Source organism: Eretmochelys imbricata, chromosome 4, assembly GCF_965152235.1.
Source record: "Eretmochelys imbricata isolate rEreImb1 chromosome 4, rEreImb1.hap1, whole genome shotgun sequence".
NCBI classification, from domain to species: domain Eukaryota; kingdom Metazoa; phylum Chordata; order Testudines; family Cheloniidae; genus Eretmochelys; species Eretmochelys imbricata.
In genome coordinates this window covers 62,930,606-62,947,300 of record NC_135575.1, presented here as the reverse complement: position 1 = coordinate 62,947,300, position 16,695 = coordinate 62,930,606, and the positions used below count along the sequence as shown (strand labels likewise).

At 44.0% G+C, this 16,695-nt stretch overlaps 1 protein-coding gene across 1 annotated transcript; it reads right to left on the bottom strand.

Moving 5' to 3' along the window:
• Positions 1–7,797: 7,797 nt before the first annotated feature.
• On the bottom strand, positions 7,798–15,467 carry LOC144264080 (toll-like receptor 2 type-2). Its single transcript, XM_077815406.1, has 2 exons — positions 14,895–15,467; positions 7,798–10,509 (listed from the first exon to the last, which is right to left on the bottom strand). The coding sequence occupies exon 2, from the start codon at positions 10,499–10,501 to the stop codon at positions 8,147–8,149; it is 2,355 nt and encodes a 784-aa protein (XP_077671532.1). The 5' UTR covers positions 10,502–10,509; positions 14,895–15,467; the 3' UTR covers positions 7,798–8,146.
• Positions 15,468–16,695: the final 1,228 nt, after the last annotated feature.

The following is a 16,695-nucleotide window of genomic DNA, read 5'->3' as shown; positions in this document are numbered from 1 at the left end:
TCAAAGTGTGCATGGAAAGGGACATTTATGACAGGACAATGTTAGTAAAAGAAATGGCTATTTTTCTCATTATGACTATTTCTGAATTTTTTTTTTATATTTGCTGCACTAGTAAGTATGTCAATAGCACCGACTGTTTGATGTTCAAGTCAGATTACTGAAAGATAGGTAGTGTAAATAGGTAGCCACCTTCTGAGCGCATTCTCCTGGCCGGGGTGGTTCTGCAGCACACTGCCTCAGTTTCCCTTTCTCCCAGGGCTCCTCAAAAATGCCACCAATTCCACGTAATTTGAAACATCTCCCCTCTGGAGGGAGTTCCACTTTAGCCTATAGAGACATCAGTACTTCATATCAGCTTCACCAGCAGGCCCCAAGTTCCACAGTTTGAACAGTTCTCTCTCCTGGAATCAGGCGTCCCCCATCCCTCCTTTTCAGAGCTGAGTTCAGTCTCTCTCATTGAATCAGGAGTTCCCAGCCTGACTTCCTGAAGCTGGGTTATAATCCAAACAGTCCCTTTATTCCCTACAGCACTCACCTGCAACAGCTTCTCCAAGCCAGCTGCTTCTGTTCTGCCTGACACTCCCAGCTCTATGTAGCTCCAGTGGGAGGCAGTAATACTCCAGCTCCTCGCTCTCCCTCAGGCTTCTCCCTTATATCCCTAGGCCTGGCCTCAGTTAGTCATGATCTCATTCATTAGTACTCAATGGTAAATGGGACAAAATACAACATGGTTTTACAAAAGGTAGATCGTGCCAAACCAACCTGATCTCCTTCTTTGAGAAAGTAACAGATTTTTTAGACAAAGGAAACACAGTGGATCTAATTTACCTAGATTTCAGTAAGGCATTTGATACCGTGCCACATGGGGAATTATTAGTTAAATTGGATGAGATAGGGATCAATAGGAAAATTGAAAGGTGGATAAGGAATTGGTTAAAGGAGAGACTACAGTGGGTCCTACTGAAAGGTGAACTGTCAGGCTGGAGGGAGGTTACCAGTGGAGTTCCTCAAGGATCGGTTTGGGGCCAATCTTATTTAATCTTTTTATTACTGACCTCGGCACAAAAAAAAAAAAAAGTTTGCGGATGATACAAAGCTGGGAGGTATTGCCAATTTTGAGAAGGCAGGGATATCCTACAGGAGGATCTGGATGACCTTGTAAACTGGAGTAATAGTAATAGGATGAAATTTAATAGTGAGAAGTGTAAGGTCATGCATTTAGGGATTAATAACAAGAATTTTAGTTATAAGCTGGGGACGCATCAATTAGAAGTAACGGAGGAGGAAAAGGACCTTGGAGTATTGGTTGATCATAGGATGACTATGAGCTGCCAATCTGATATGGCCGTGAAAAAAGCTAATGCGGTCTTGGGATGCATCAGGGATAAGGAGGTTTTAGTACCGTTATACAAGGCACTGGTGAGACCTTACCTGGAATACTGTGTGCAGTTCTGATCTCCCATGTTTAAGAAGGATGAATTCAAACTGGAACAGGTACAGAGAAGGGCTACTAGGATGATCCGAGGAATGGAAAACTTGTCTTATGAAAGGAGACTCAAGGAGCTTGGCTTGTTCAGCCTAACTAAAAGAAGGTTGAGGGGAGATATGATTGCTCTCTATAAATATATCAGAGGGATAAATACCGGAGAGGGAGAGGAATTATTTAAGCTCAGTACCAATGTGGACACAAGAACAAATGGATATAAACTGGCCACCAGGAAATTTAGACTAGAAATTAGATGAAGGTTTCTAACCATCAGAGGAGTGAGGTTTTGGAATAGCCTTCCAAGGGAAGCAGTGGGGGCAAAAGACCTATCTGGCTTTAAGATTAAACTCGATAAGTTTATGGAGGAGATGGTATGATGGGATAACATGGTTTGGTAATTAAATATTCATGATAAATAGGCCCAATGGCCTGTGAGGGGATATCAGATGGGGTGGAATCTGAGTTACCCAGGAAAGAATTTTCTGTAGTATCTGGCTGATGAATCTTGCCCATATGCTCAGGGTTTAGCTGATCGCCATATTTGGGGTTGGGAAGGAATTTTCCTCCAGGGCAGATTGGAAGAGGCCCTGGAGGTTTTTCGCCTTCCTTTGTAGCATGGGGCACAGGTCACTTGCTGGAGGATTCTCTGCTCCTTTAAGTCTTTAAACTACGATTTGAGGACCTCAGTAGCACAGATATAGGTGTGAGGTTTTTTGCAGGAGTGGTGGGTGAAATTCTGTGGCCTGCATTGTGCAGGAGGTCAGACTAGATGATCATAATGGTCCCTTCTAACATAAATATCTATCTATGAATCTATGAATCTACTCATCCTCCCCATCTGGGGAGATGAGCTAAGCTTGTCCCAGGTAGGGCTGTGGCCTACTGCTCCTTTAGGAGCCCAGCCACTCTATGACAGATAGCATTGGCTGATGAAATTTAGGATTGGCTCATAAGACTTAAATGAATCACTACAGCTTGGCAAAATTTTACATACAAAAACCTTTTTTTGGTGAAAACAAATGCAGATTCAGCTCAATTGAAACAGTTCGCGAATGTGGGTCAATTTTGGCTCATTGTTTAGATCCGAAAAAAGAAAAAACATTTGGAAATGTCAAAATGTTTTATTTGGTATTTCCAAAACAAAATATTTATATTTTTTCATTGCAGAAAGATTTTGAAATTTCCCCGAGTTTTATTTAAAGTTTCTTTTTAAATGTTGAAAAAAAAACTTTGAAATTAAACTGAAACTTTTTTCAACATTTCAGGTCACTGAAAATTGTGAAACAGTTTACTTTTGGGTTGACCCAATGTGATTCTCTTTATTTTTCAGACCTGCACCTGACCCAAATAGTCAGTTATTCAGCCAGTGTTAAACAGCACCCTTTAATGTGATTATTTGGAGGACCATCCACAGCTGTGAGGACTAACTCAAGATCACTTTTTCCCAAATGCAGCAAATATTAATCTGAGGCTATGTCTACACTATCCCACAGTTCAGGTTACAGGAGTGTGAACAACAGTGTGTACCATAATGCTGTGCTGTCACTCCCCTGACTGGATGCTGTTGGCACAAACTAAAAGGCTTCTGTTTTGCATTAAGGTAGCCCTGTTTGGAGAGGACTAAGTTAATATGAACTAGGAACTTTTAAATTCGTGTCTGCAGCACCCACACCAGGAAGTAACAGTGCAGCACTTTGGTGCATGCTACTATTCACACCCCGGTAGTCCTGCAGAGAAGTGTAAACAAGCCCTATCTTTACCACTAATCTCTGTGAGCACCTCTCTCTCCATTGTTTTTGCTGTATCAGTGCTCCCCTCTTTAAAGAACTGCTTGTACTAATCGTAACTTCACTGAAGTCCATCATAAAATCTGCAAAATAGTCTCTTCACATGCACCCCTCTCTTGATACAAGGGTGTCAGAAGTCACCAATAAACTTTTGAATTAGGGTGCAAGATCAGTGAAGCTGAGGTACGTAGTGCTTTTTGGGATCTGTTGCAGATGGAAGTGAAAGACACGGCAGGGGATGTGAAAGCAGTAAGGACTACAGGCAATTCTTCCCTTAACTTTTTATTTCCATGCTTTTCAAGTTTTTGAGTTGGTGGGGTGTGTCTTCGTTCAACCTTTACTGTTAGAAACTAAAATGTTTATGTCTATTGTATTATGTATTTTTTCATATTATAATTTTCCTACCCTCAAACAGTCAAACAGGAAATGTATCGTGTAGGAAGGGAGTGATGGTCATGCACACGGGTGGACCTTACATTTTGGTATGGCAAATTGACTTTGCTACAAGTATGTTCCACTGTAGTTAAAGACACTGCTGCCCTTTTACTTCTAAGGGCTGGTCTACCCTGGGAACATACAGGGGCATAGCTACACCTCTTGGGAGTGTGAAAAATCCACACCCCATGAGAGACGTAGCTATGCCAACCTACCCCCATTGTTCACAGTGCTAGCTCAACAGACATCAATTTAACTACCGCTTCTCAGGGAGGTGGATTACCAACAGTGACAGAACCCCTCCTGTTGGCATTGGTAGTCTCTACACTGAAGCACTATGACAGCTGTGCCACTGTAACCATTTAAGAGTAGACATACCCTAATAGTTAAATATTTTTTACACTAAAAATGCTACACTGCCACAGCTGTGCCACTGTGGCGGAGACACCTACTGCAACAAGAAAGGGGTTCTTCCATCACTGTCATAAATCCACGTCTCCCAGAGGCGGTAGTTAGTTTGACAGAAAAATTCTTTCGTCAACCTAGTGGTGTCTACACGGGGCTTAGGTCAGCTTAATTACATTGCACAGGATGGTGTTGCGGTTCAAATACAAGACAGCACAAAGCTTTAAGCAAGCAAACAGGCTGGTCTGCCAACGGACTGGTCCTGTCAGCTTTCCACCCTCTCCTTTATTCTTTCTCTCCCCCCATGCATTACATTCTCCAACACATAAAAGGAATACACTGGCTTTGTTTAACATTCTTATTTACCAATTTCTATCTACCGCATTCCTTGCTCTCGGGCCTTGAGCCCAGTCCTGGGAGGCTTCCCACGGTTCATGTCATCTGGGCAAGATTCCAAGGTTCATGCCCTTGAGAAGAGCTGTGTGTGCACAGCTCCTACACAACGCTCCGGGTGTGCCCTGAATGTTGCTGAGTGCCTGAACCTTGTATGAATGCTACAGGATGGGAAATTTTTCACAGTTCTGTGGGATGCAGTTAAACCAGAGGTGGGCAAACTATGGCCTGCGGGCCATATCCAGCCCACGGGACCACCCTGCCTGGCCCCTGAGCTCCTGGCCCTGAAGGCTAACCCCCAGCCCCTCCCCTGTTGTCCCCCCTCCCCCGCAGCCACACCGCCACGCGGCGCAATGCTCTGGGCAGCAGGGCTGCAGAACCCAACCTGACCCGTGCTCTGCGCTGCGCGGCACGGCTGCCTGAACTGGTGCAGCCGTGCTGCCAGCCACCGGTGCTCCAGGCAGTGCGGTAGGTAAGGGAGCCAGGGGTTGGATAGAGGCAGAGGAGTTCGGGGGGTGGTCAGGGGCGTGGATAGGGGTCGGGGCAGTCAGAGGGCAGGGAACAGGGGGTTGAATGGGGGCAGGAGTCCCGGGTGGGGGCTGTCAGGAAGGAGAAGAGGGGTTGGATGGGATGGTGGAGGGTAGTTAGGTGTGGGGGGCAGTTAAGGGCAAGGGGTCTGAGGTCAGTCAAGGAGAAGGGGTGGTTGGATGGGGCAGGGGTCCTGGGGGGGCAGTCAGGAAAGAGAGAGGGAGTTGGATGGGGCAGCGGGGGGGAGTTAGGGGTGGTGGGTCCGGGGGCAGTCAGGGGACCAAGAGCAGGGGGGGTTGGATGGGGCAGGAATCCCCAGGGGGCCATATGGGGGCGAGAAGCAAGGGGGGGTTGGAAAGGGGGTAGGGGCCAGGCCATGCCTGGCTGTTTGGGGAGGCACAGTCTCCCCTAACCGGCCTGCCATACAATTTCAGAAACCCGATGCAGCCATCAGGCCAAAAAGTTTGCCCACCCCTGAGTTAAACCAACCTAATTTTGTGACGTAGAGCAGCCCTTAATAAGTGAGTTGTCCAGAATTAAAACAAGTGCCACTCTGTGGTATGAACAACCTGAAATGCTTTCTCCCATTTAATTTCTGGATTTATGAACTTCTACAGAGATAGGCCACTGCAGGTGACTGCCTCCCACCAATTCCCCAGTAAAGAAGAATGGATTTTTTCCAGAGAGGTCGCTCCCCTTTATTCCCCCCCACTATACTCTAAGAGGGCATCTCTTAGCAACAATCTCTCCAACCGAAGAGGGGTGAAGGTAGGATCCCTAACCACAATTCTATGTGTTAGCTATAAAAGAGGTATTATTCAAAAAATATGTGAGATTCTCCCTCCTCAGGGACTGTCTAACATACTGCCTCTGCAGCGTCAGACTCTCAGCCCAGAAAGGAGGTGCTAGAACACAGATTGTGCATGTCAGAGTGTATTCTGCGGCTCATGAGTCAGTGAAGCTGACCCCTGGAAGGGTAATTTCTCCAGGGTACGTATAACAGTTGCTGTATTCAGACTAACCATCACCTATTCTTCAAAAGTATTTATACTGAGGTCTCGCATGAAAAATATAATGAACTTCACTTAAATGGATCCTATTCCAGGATCAATTTGAGGTTACATGGAGCCAACTAAGGACAACTTTAAGGTTTAGATATATAACATAAGAAATGGAAGAAGAATAACCCATAAAATTTCAGCAAATAGGAAGAGCAGAGAGGGTGGAAGTTTTGCCTTTAAGAAGGAGTGGTGACACTAATAATCCAAAATTCCAGTTTTGGGTGCAGTAGGGTAGAAGTAATCAGAGCAGCTCTTATTTCCACAGGCAGTTCCGTAACTATGAGCAGCTCAATGTATTGTGTTCATTAGCATAAATTTCTGTTTAGTGTGTACTATTCTTTGCCTCCATAATGTTTTTATGGCTATGTTCACATGTGCAAATATGCGTGTAAATAAATCTTCCTTTTTATGTTGCACTGTCTGAGAATTGCTTAATTGGGAGGTGTTAGGGAAGCAGATTTAGTTACAGCATGCTACAGGATTAGTGAGACGTGCAAGAGAACTTCCCTCACTGACCTGAATAATTATATAACAGTGAATCAACTAAACATCTTCCAAAAGAATGTGTTAAAGACCCATAATACTAAAAAGAACTATGAGAATGAGCCCAATCCTTCTGCCATTGAAATCAATTACAGAACTTTTATTGACTGCAGTGGGAGTGAGGTTTGGGTACCTAAACAACCTAAGAGCCTGAATCCCATTTTCAGAAGTGATTTAGGAGCCTACGATGCAGTGGGATGTTGGCTATAGCTTTCAGAAGAAGGATTGGAGAACTCAGAGAAGCAGGATAGTGGATTTTTTTCAGAGCAACTCTTATCTCATTAGGTAGTTAGGACTTAGGACCTAAGTTTCTAAATCACTTTTGAAAACAGGACTGAGGCTCCTAAGTCACTTTTGGATATGCTTCTATTGCATAGTATATCCAACCTCTGACACATGTAATCCCAGGTACGATTGCAGCTCAGGTAGAGAGACTGGAGCTAGCTTTAATCTAGTTAACTTGAGTCCTAGGAGCACGTGCTTCAGCATAGGATAGCCCTGCGAATAGTTATCCAGAGTTTGAGGCGAGTTTGCATAGCCTGCGCTGAAGTGCACGCTCCCATGGCTTCAGGATTGCAGGATCAGATCTAGCTAGATTCAAACTAGCTTGGGTATATGTACAGAACCTGCAGATGCACTCTGTGATTGCAGTATAAACATAGGTATAGGGACTTTTGACATTTTTATCCTGGATACAGACCAATTCCAATGGAAGTCAAATGGGAAGTTTCCCAATTGATTTAAATGAGAGCTAGATCAGGCCTTGAAAGAATTAACAACAAATCTGAGCAACAGCCAAATGTTTCCTTGGGTTACATGTTTTATAACTCTGGATTTATTTTCTTTACATTAGTTTACTTTACAAAAAGTAACTAGACTACCATTCTCAACCCCGCCCCTACCCTAAAAGAACTACACCTGAGGCAAGGCCCCATAACCAGGGAAGAGTGAAGAGTAGAAGACTCAATGGAGTCCATCAATGACCTTGCATTGCCAGTCTAATAACATGGCAGGCACTTAGGCTCAGGTTGTCAAAGGTATTCAGGTGCCCAATTCCAATTGATTTCAAAAGGAGTTGGGTGCCTTAATACCTCTGAGGAGCGGGTGCTAGTAAAAAATAATCTTAAGTATATAAATAAATAGGATGACTACATTTGATTTTAAATGGTTTATATAAAGAATACAGAATTGCACGAGATTTTGCATGTTCTTGCACTACAGCCTTTTTACAGACATGTATGCAGAGGCGACATGTGCAAATCTCTAAACAATTTTATGTCCTCAATGCGTATATTTCCTTAACACAAAGTCCATGACTGTAGATTAAATGCGGAGACAATAAATGGCCAAAACAAAATGTAAAAAGATTAAAAACTGTTTTCACAACGCCACATAGAAACTCCAGTGTTTTCAGCTTTCTGGGAAAGTTAGGAGCCTAATCCTGCAAATGTAATGGGATCAGACTGTTATAGTGGGCCCATTACTGGCTCAGTCTTGACAGACCTTTTCTAGCATTTTAATGCTGTTTTCAAATTAAACCAAAATATCAGTTGCTGATTTTCGTCGAGAGGCCATTCAAGGTAGGTCTTTGTGTTCATTATTTTCCTCAGTTTACAGAATCTTTTGGGAATTGTTTGCTCCTGAATGGGCTCCAAAAGGATCAAAATTGCTGAATCATTATTCTCATCAAAGAGACGGAAGTGCGAGAACTCCAGCTCATACTTGCACCACTCGCTCTGCACAAAGTGCTCTGACAGCACAAACAGAGTTTTATGACTTTTTTCAATGGAGTCAATGATGTTGTCAATGATCCACTTCCCAGGCACAAAGTCCCGTTTATGAAGGCACAGTTTAAATGGGGGGATAGCGTTCTCAAGTTCCTGTACCATTAAGTTTTCAACCCATTCTGAGTCTCTTTCACTGTAGGAAACAAAAGCATCATAGCAGAAGTCCTGATTGTATGCTCTCTTGGGTTTCCTTTTTGCTTGAAGCCAAGCCCAGGTCATTTTTATGTACCAGATCACATGAAGTTTGTAGCCCAGGATCACAATAAGCAGGTTTACCAAGATCACCAGAATGCAAATTAAGGACACGGCCAAAGTTCTGTGACATTCAAACAGCGAAAGCCGAGCAGCTTTTACCTGCTGTCCTCTCACAGAAGATGGAGAGTCACAGATGTAGTTTTCGGGCCAGTTAGCCAAGACATTAGCTATTCCCTCCTGGTATTGAATGAAGGAGAGAAATTCACAAGAACAGATGAAATTATTGTCACCAGCATCCAGTGTCTCCATTTTGCTAAATGATCCAAATTCTTCCTTAGAAAAACTGGTTAATTTGTTTCTGCTGATTCTCAGGGCTACTATGTTAGGAATAAATGGAGCATCTGGTAAGGTCTTTAATTTGTTTTTTGCAATGTAGAGTTCTTTAAGATGTGGTAGCTTTAATCTAAAATCATTGAGGTTATTACTACTAACATCCAAAACTTCAAGAGTTTGAGGAATGCAGGTTGTTACTTTGGGTATTTGAGTGCCTGAGATATTTAAATATTTCAGGTTTTCTGGCCATTGACACGATTCTGGAATCTCACCAAAATTGTTTTGGCTAATATCTAGGTGAGTAAGGTGTTTTAGATGAGATAGACTTCGTCCTGTCATTTCTAAATCACCCAATGAATTTTGACTTAAATTGAAAGTTTGCAACAAGGGCCATGCACCCTCACAGGATGAATGTCCTAAATTTGGATCTGCAAGCAGATTTTCACTGAGATCAAGATAAAGGAGTGAGACAAAATGTCTTGAAATGCTGCAAGGCACCAAGAACACATTGGTATTTACAACTGTGATTTTGGTAATGTTACCTATAAGATTTTTCAAACTGCTAAGATCTGAAAACAAATAAAATTTTTCTATAGTTAATCTCCGTATTGTCACGACTTCCATGGGGCTTTTTCTCTTTATTTTAATTGGGTCTTGCCAGTGTCCCGTTCCCTGCAGTACACAATTGTCCAGCTCCAGCTCCAACAATTGCTCAGCATACACCAAGATGTTTAATATTTTGTCAGTGCTTGCATCTGTAAACAAAACATTTTTAAACACAAGTTTCTCCATGACAGAACGACTCATTGGCTCCAGTAATGAAGATTCAGAAGCTGTATTGAAGGCTATTTGTCTCAGTTCTACACATATTGCAGAATTTGTAAGATCCTCTACCATCCCTGATAACACCTGAACATCATTTATGTTTATGATGATATGATTTATGCTATTAACTGTTGTCAAACTCCCTGACTCGTATTGCTTGAGCCTTTGACCGTCAATCTCAAGTTGCTCAAGAACTGTAATTCCATCAAAGTCTTGCTTCCGTATAGCAGAAAAGGAATGGTTATTCCCCAGGCACAGATATCTCAAATTTTTGAGATTAGAAAACAACGGATTCTCCCCCAATGTTGTATATAAATTACCCCATATGTTTAGCTTTTGTAAGGAAAAAAGATGTCGAAACCAAATGGGTGACAAGTGAGTCAACTTATTATTTGATAAATCCAAATGCTCCAATTTTCCAAGGAAAATAAATGATTCCTTATCTATTGTCCAAATTTGATTGGATTGCAGCAGCAGCATTCTCAGATTCACACCCAGCAGCAGATCAGTTTCTCTGATATATTTTATGCTGTTGTAGGACAGATTTAGCCCCGTGATATCGTTTGTTAGCCCTGAAGGAATGGTGCTTAAATTCATTGAAGAACAGTCACAGAAAGGAGAGCCGTCACATGAAAGACACGCCTGAGTCGTGGCTTTTTCTTCAGAAAGATTTGCCATTATGACCAGGTAGATGATCCACCCTTTCCAGAGTTGGTTAGGCATGATTTTACCTAAAATTTAAGAGAGACAGAATAAGCATAACATGAATGATTAGTGTTAAAAAAGCCAAACGTGAAAAATAGTCTCTACTGGCCTATCTTCAATAAGGTGTTATGGATAGTTATTGTTTGTAAAGCCCTTGGAACATGAAAAATATATCAAGTGTTTAAAATATTACATCAAGAAAATCAGATTGTACATAAATGTGCTAGAATGATTTTCTGTTTGGCTTTCAGTTCCTTTTTCTGTTCCTGCTGTGTTTAACTTTGGAATGAAAAACGTCAAATTAATTACCACCTGAACCAGTCTTTCACAGATCAGTGAATACTTCAGTCAAACATTCATAAACCTAATAATAATGTAATATTTACTGGCCTTGTCCTTTTTATGCTCAATAAATAGCTCAACAAATTGCTTTTTAAAAAAACACCCTCTATTCCCCCCCACCACCACAAATCTGCAGATTTCATTTTGTGTACACATTTTGAGCTGTAGGGTGCTTACACTTTCTGTGCACTTCAGCTCCCATTGAAGTCAATGAGAGCTGGGGACAATCAATATCTTGTAGAAATATCTTATTGAATAGTAAAATTATTTTCAAGATATGTCACTATTTCTGCATAATGTTTCTTTGAAAATGAAGAAAAGGCATTGTGTGTGTTGTTATCCTTTCCCTCAGCCTTCAGCTGGCTTTTGACTTTTTAGCTTGTGAAGTCTTGGGCACAGGGACTGCCTTTTCCTAGGTGTCTGTGCAGGGCCTTCATTACCATATTGAATATGGACAGTGATGACAAACCAATATTTGTAAATATTGACAATAAATCCCTTAGAGGAGGGTTCAGCACAGATGCAACACTGGTTCCTACAGATCCTCAGCAGAGAGAAAGCTATGGTGACTTTATCCTGCCAGCGCCTTTTCCTCCGGTGGATGTTCTGGTTAGCACCGCTGACAGCCGCTCTTCCTTGTTCATTGTCTGCCCCACTTAGCCTCTTATTTTTCAGCTTTTTTACAGGAAATGACCAGCATTGCAAAATGAGAGTGTTTGTGGGCCAGGAGTGGCATGGCTTTGTGGGGCAGCTAATGTACTGCTAGCCCAGCCTACTGTAGGCCCTGTCTGAGCAGGTAGAAAGAACACTGGTAAATTCTTCGCCGTCAGCGGAGTCCTTTGTTCTGCCTTCCCCAGCCCCACAGTGCAGATGGCTTTGGCCCCCATTCTTCTTTCCTTCTCCCCCATCTGAGGCTTGTCAGTGGCTACGTAGCAGAACACCAGCCATAGACCAAAAAGAAACTAGGATAGGGTGCTTGGAAAGAGGCTGCCTCCACGTTTTCCCATAGCCCTTGTGAGTACAACAAGAGCAGAGAAAAGGTTACCAGGGGATTAAGAAAGCAGCTGCCTAAACCTTCACCTGTGCTGTTCCTAAATAGTGCTACTCTTATGGTTATTTAAATAGAATCATCAGTGTTTGTGCATTTATTTTATATATTGGGGGAGGGTACATTTCTTCAAACCCTCCCTTCAACCACCACATCCTGGCCCCACACTAGGACACTCTCCCCACCCACGAGGCCCCCCCCCACCACTCTCACCTATCCCTCCTTTTTTCCTATTATTGCTGCTTGCTAGAACTTTGGCAACAGAGTGGAAATCGTGGGGGGAGAGTCCCAAAATATGACCAGTGGTGAGCTGGAGCCGGTTCTCACCGGTTCACGCGAACCGGTTGTTAAATTTTGAAGCCGGTTTAGAACCGGTTGTTAAAGGGGTAGGGAAACTCAGGCAGGACGGACAGGATGTGGCCTGCGGGACCGTCCTGTCCGTCCCACCTGAGCTTTCAGCTGGGGAGGCTCCCATGTGAATTTTTACTGACCCGGCGGCGCTCCGAGCCTTTGGCGGCACTTCAACAGCGGGTCCTTCACTCGCTCCGGATCTTCAGCGGCATTTCAGCGGCGGGTCCTTCAGTGCCACCAAAGACCCGGAGGAACTGAAGGACGTGCCACCGAAGTGCCGCCAAAGACCCGGAGCGAGTGAAGGAACCGGTTCTTGAGCTTCTGGAGCTCATCACTGGATATGACTACATCATTCACACTTCTCTAGGCTCAGCTATGCTCCTGATACAGCAATGGAAGTCACAACAGCAAAGAATACATAGGGCCAACAAGCTGGGGGGTATCACAGAAGCCGCTTTCCCCTTTAACTTTTCCCCTGTTCTCAGCCCAGTTGTCTAGTACTTCTGGAAAAGGAGCAGGTCAGCACTGGGGCTTCCAGCTTTCCCTACCCTCTGCTGTGACTATGGGCTTATCTCAATGATATTAGGTTGCTCAGTCACTACAGTGATGGGGAAGGGGCATAAAATTAAAAAGCTGGATTACAATCAGACCCTCAATTTCATGAACCCCAAATGTACCCAGTTTATAAAATGCAGAAAGAACCCTCTTTGCCTCTTAAATGGCTGAGGAAATTCAAAAGAAAACACTGAGTAATGTGGCAAATATGGGCAGTTATTTACAGGTAGAAAATTCTGGACAAAAAGCGAGGAAATGGCTAGCTACTAAGTGGTAATCTCTAGTTGACTCAACTACAGACACCATGCTCCACAGTCACCAGCACTTCTTTGGTCAGTAGCCTAAACTGAAACTTCACTTGGATGCACTGTGGAGCAAATTGCATGGAGGGGAAAAAATTATTATAGAATGAGTTACTTCTCATGTATTTGAAACAATCAAGCTTTTCTTTATCATGCATTACGCTGGGCACTTTTCCCAGTCTTCTGCTCTCGGCTGTGTTATTGTGTGAAATGCCAGGGGAAATCCCATTCTCATTTGTGTTCAATTTTTGCCACTACCCTCACTTTCATATTTCTGGCTAGTAATTAAATTTAAGATCTTGACCATATTCATGGCTTTTTTTAATGGTTTTTCCCGGTCAAGGTAACAATGTTATCTTGCCCCTACACAGCATCATTGTTTTGGAAAGAAATCCATGCCATTAAAAAGAATTGTCAGGTAGAAATTCAGAAACAACTAGCATCAATCAAATATTTGCAGGGAGAGACACATTAATGTCTGTACTGTAAACTTGGTATGAACTAACTTTGCAATTTGCAAGCTGTTGTACAGATTCAAGACCTGATTCTGCAGACACAATTATCTTCACTCACTCAGTCTAACTGTAATTATTGTGTGATTCTTCTTTCATATGGCAACTTGTGTGAATAAAGTTAAGCAAGTGCATGAGTGTTTACAGGTTTGAATATCAATGACATCACAGCAGAATTTTCAGAAGCCTGCACAATCCATCACTAACTTAGGACACTCAGCAGATGACCACCCACTGATTGCCACACACCATCCATGCATCTCCTTAGTGGTCGTCCCCTACTATGAACACCACCACTATTCCTTCCTTAATAACTATCTCAAGATGATTTCCATCTCTACACCTAATGTGACCAATGTGCATACATTTGCATCTGCCGATTTCCAACATCAGGGTCTGCTTCTCTCCACCCATACTTCTAACACAGGACGGACATTCATCTTTTTTTTTCCATCCAGGAGATGTGCAAGAGTCTTCACCAGCACCCACATTTCAAAAGCTTCAGTTTTTTCTTATCAGGAGTATTAATTTCACATCCATAAAGGGCTAAAAAAAAATTAGGCTTTTCACCATTTGCACCTTCCTACATTTCAAGATGCTATAGCTTTTCCATAGTTTCGAAGGGGGCCATAGCTAAGCACACGATCTCTACTCTTCTTCTTGTTTCTTTGGAACAGCCTCCTTTGCTGGCTATGTAGGATCCCCTATAATTCAACTCCCTCTACAGCTGTCCGTTAGTCGCAATGTCTGCTTACATCCTGGTTTTGTTAGCTGTGTCAAGATACATTCTTTATGTTTTCACCACATACAGGAATAGTCCATACCCCTCACTAACCATGTCTTCGGGGCCCTATATGTGCTCATATCAATTAATAACTATTACAATAAAAATGAAATGTGCCCACATTCCACAAACTAAATATGGTACAGGAAACTATTATTAACCTAAACGTTTAAAAATAAATGTTAACCGTTCTATTAGGGACCCTGAAGCCCTGAGGTCAATGGAAATTTTGACATTGATTTCACAGACACAGGATCAGGTCCTAAAAGGGCTAGTATAAATTGTTACTATTCAACTAGAGCATCTACACTAAAGTTGTATGGAGGAGAACTGCTAACATACTTAATACCCTTACATTCATCAGATACAAACATGCAAAGGCCTGAACCAGTTGGGTCTGACCACGATGGGCACGGCAGGAAAAACCTCAGATAAATAAAGAGATGCCCCAGGGCCCAACCCGAGAGAGATTATTATTTCTACCTTACCTAGCCAGGTGTGTGATTCACGGGCTTACCTAGGCAGGTGTGTCCTCAACTCCGGGCTCCTCCGGGCGGTGATCAGAGGTCTAATAAACCAATATCCCGGAGAACAACGAGCTCCTACAAACCAGGTGCCCATCAACCAATAAGCCAGGGCTGTAAACTGTCCAACATGGCCCGCGGTGAGCCCGTTTTGTGGGACCCAGCAAGGCCGGGACCAGACTCAACCCCAGGGCAGAAGCTGCTTTACTCTTTCCCCCTCTGTCCCCGCTCGCCCCAGCGCTGCGCGGAGCCGCTCCTCCCGCCTGGGGGCTGCAAGCCCTGGGGACCCGGGACCCGCCTGCGGCCGCACTGGGTGGGTAGCGGGGGCGAGGTTGTCGCGCTGGCTCCCACCTCGCCCTCAGCCTCCTGCGCGCCGGCCGGCCGCGAGCTCCCCAGGCGGCGCCCGCTCTCGCTCTGGCTTGTCCCCGCGGGAGGGCAGGTGCAGCGGCGGGGCCGCTCGGGCGCCGCAGGGCTCCGGGGAAGCCCCACCCGCTAGCAGAGAAGCCGCCTGCCCGGTCGGAGGGCCCCGAGCGGCCGGGGCTGGCGGGGTTGGTTCGGCAGCGAGCCCGGGGACATTCGTTAGGAGGGCAGAGGAGACAGGCATGGCCACCAGCACCTCCCCCGCTCGCTGCCTGCATCTTCCCTCCCCGTTCCGGGCATCTCCTCCCGCCTTCGCTCGCCCCCTCTCCCTTTTCTGACAGCCTGCCAGGCGAAGTCAACTGTGGCCAGGCACTGGTTGTCCCACCCAGCCCGTCATCACTCTGCTTCCCGTGTAGGTGGCCCCGAACCCTGCTTTTCACTGGGGCTGCACTCAGGGGAAAGGCTCCGCTGTAGCTATTCCTGTCTCTCCCCTTTCGCTCGCTGCATGCTCTTCTTTACCTCCCGCAAGCAGCCATGGGCTAAGAGGGAAGGTGCTCTCAGGGGTCCAGTAACTGTAAAGATAGGAAACAAAGCGGAGGAATAAATGGTCAGTTTTCAGAATGACAAGAGGTAAAGAGTGGGGTTCCCCCAAGGATCTGTGCTGTGAATAGTGCTGTTCAGTTCAACATATTCATAAATGAGCTGGGGAAAGGGATAAACGGTGAGGTAGCAGAGTTTACAGACAATACAAAATTTCTCCAGCTAGTTAAGTCCAAAGCTGACTGCAAAAAGCTACAAAGGGGTCTCACAAAGCTGGGTGACTGAGCAACAAAATGGCAGATGAGATTCAATGTTAATAAATGCAGAGTAATTCAGAGTAATGCACATTGGAAAACAACCCCAACTGTACATATAAAATGGTGGGATCTAAATTAGCTGTTATCACTCAACAAAGAGATCTTGGAGTCATTGTGGATAGTTCTCTGAAAAGATCTGCTCAATGTGCAGCAGCAGTCAAAAAGCTAACAACATTAGGACCCACCAGGAAAGGGATAGATAATTAGACAGTAAATATGATAATACCATTATATAAATCCAGGGTACACGCACACCTTGAATACTGGATGCAGTTCTGGTCACCCCATCTAAAAAAAAAAATATATTATAATTGGAAAAGGTACAGAGAAGGGCAACAGAAATGATTAAGGGCATGGAACAGCTTCCATATGAGGAGAGATTAAAAAGACTGGGACTGTTCATCTAGGAAAAGAGACGACTAAGGGGGAATATGATTGAGGGCTATAAAATCATGATTGGTGTGGAGAAAGTGAATAAGTGTTATTTACTCCTTCACACAACACAAGAACCAAGGGTCACCCAATGAAATTAATAGGTAGTAGGTTTTAAACAAACAAAGGGAAGTATGTCGTCACA

Bases quoted from the DNA above. Each gene is read 5' to 3' on its own strand.
- LOC144264080 (XM_077815406.1), bottom strand. From the start codon at position 10,501: ATGCCTAACCAACTCTGGAAAGGGTGGATCATCTACCTGGTCATAATG.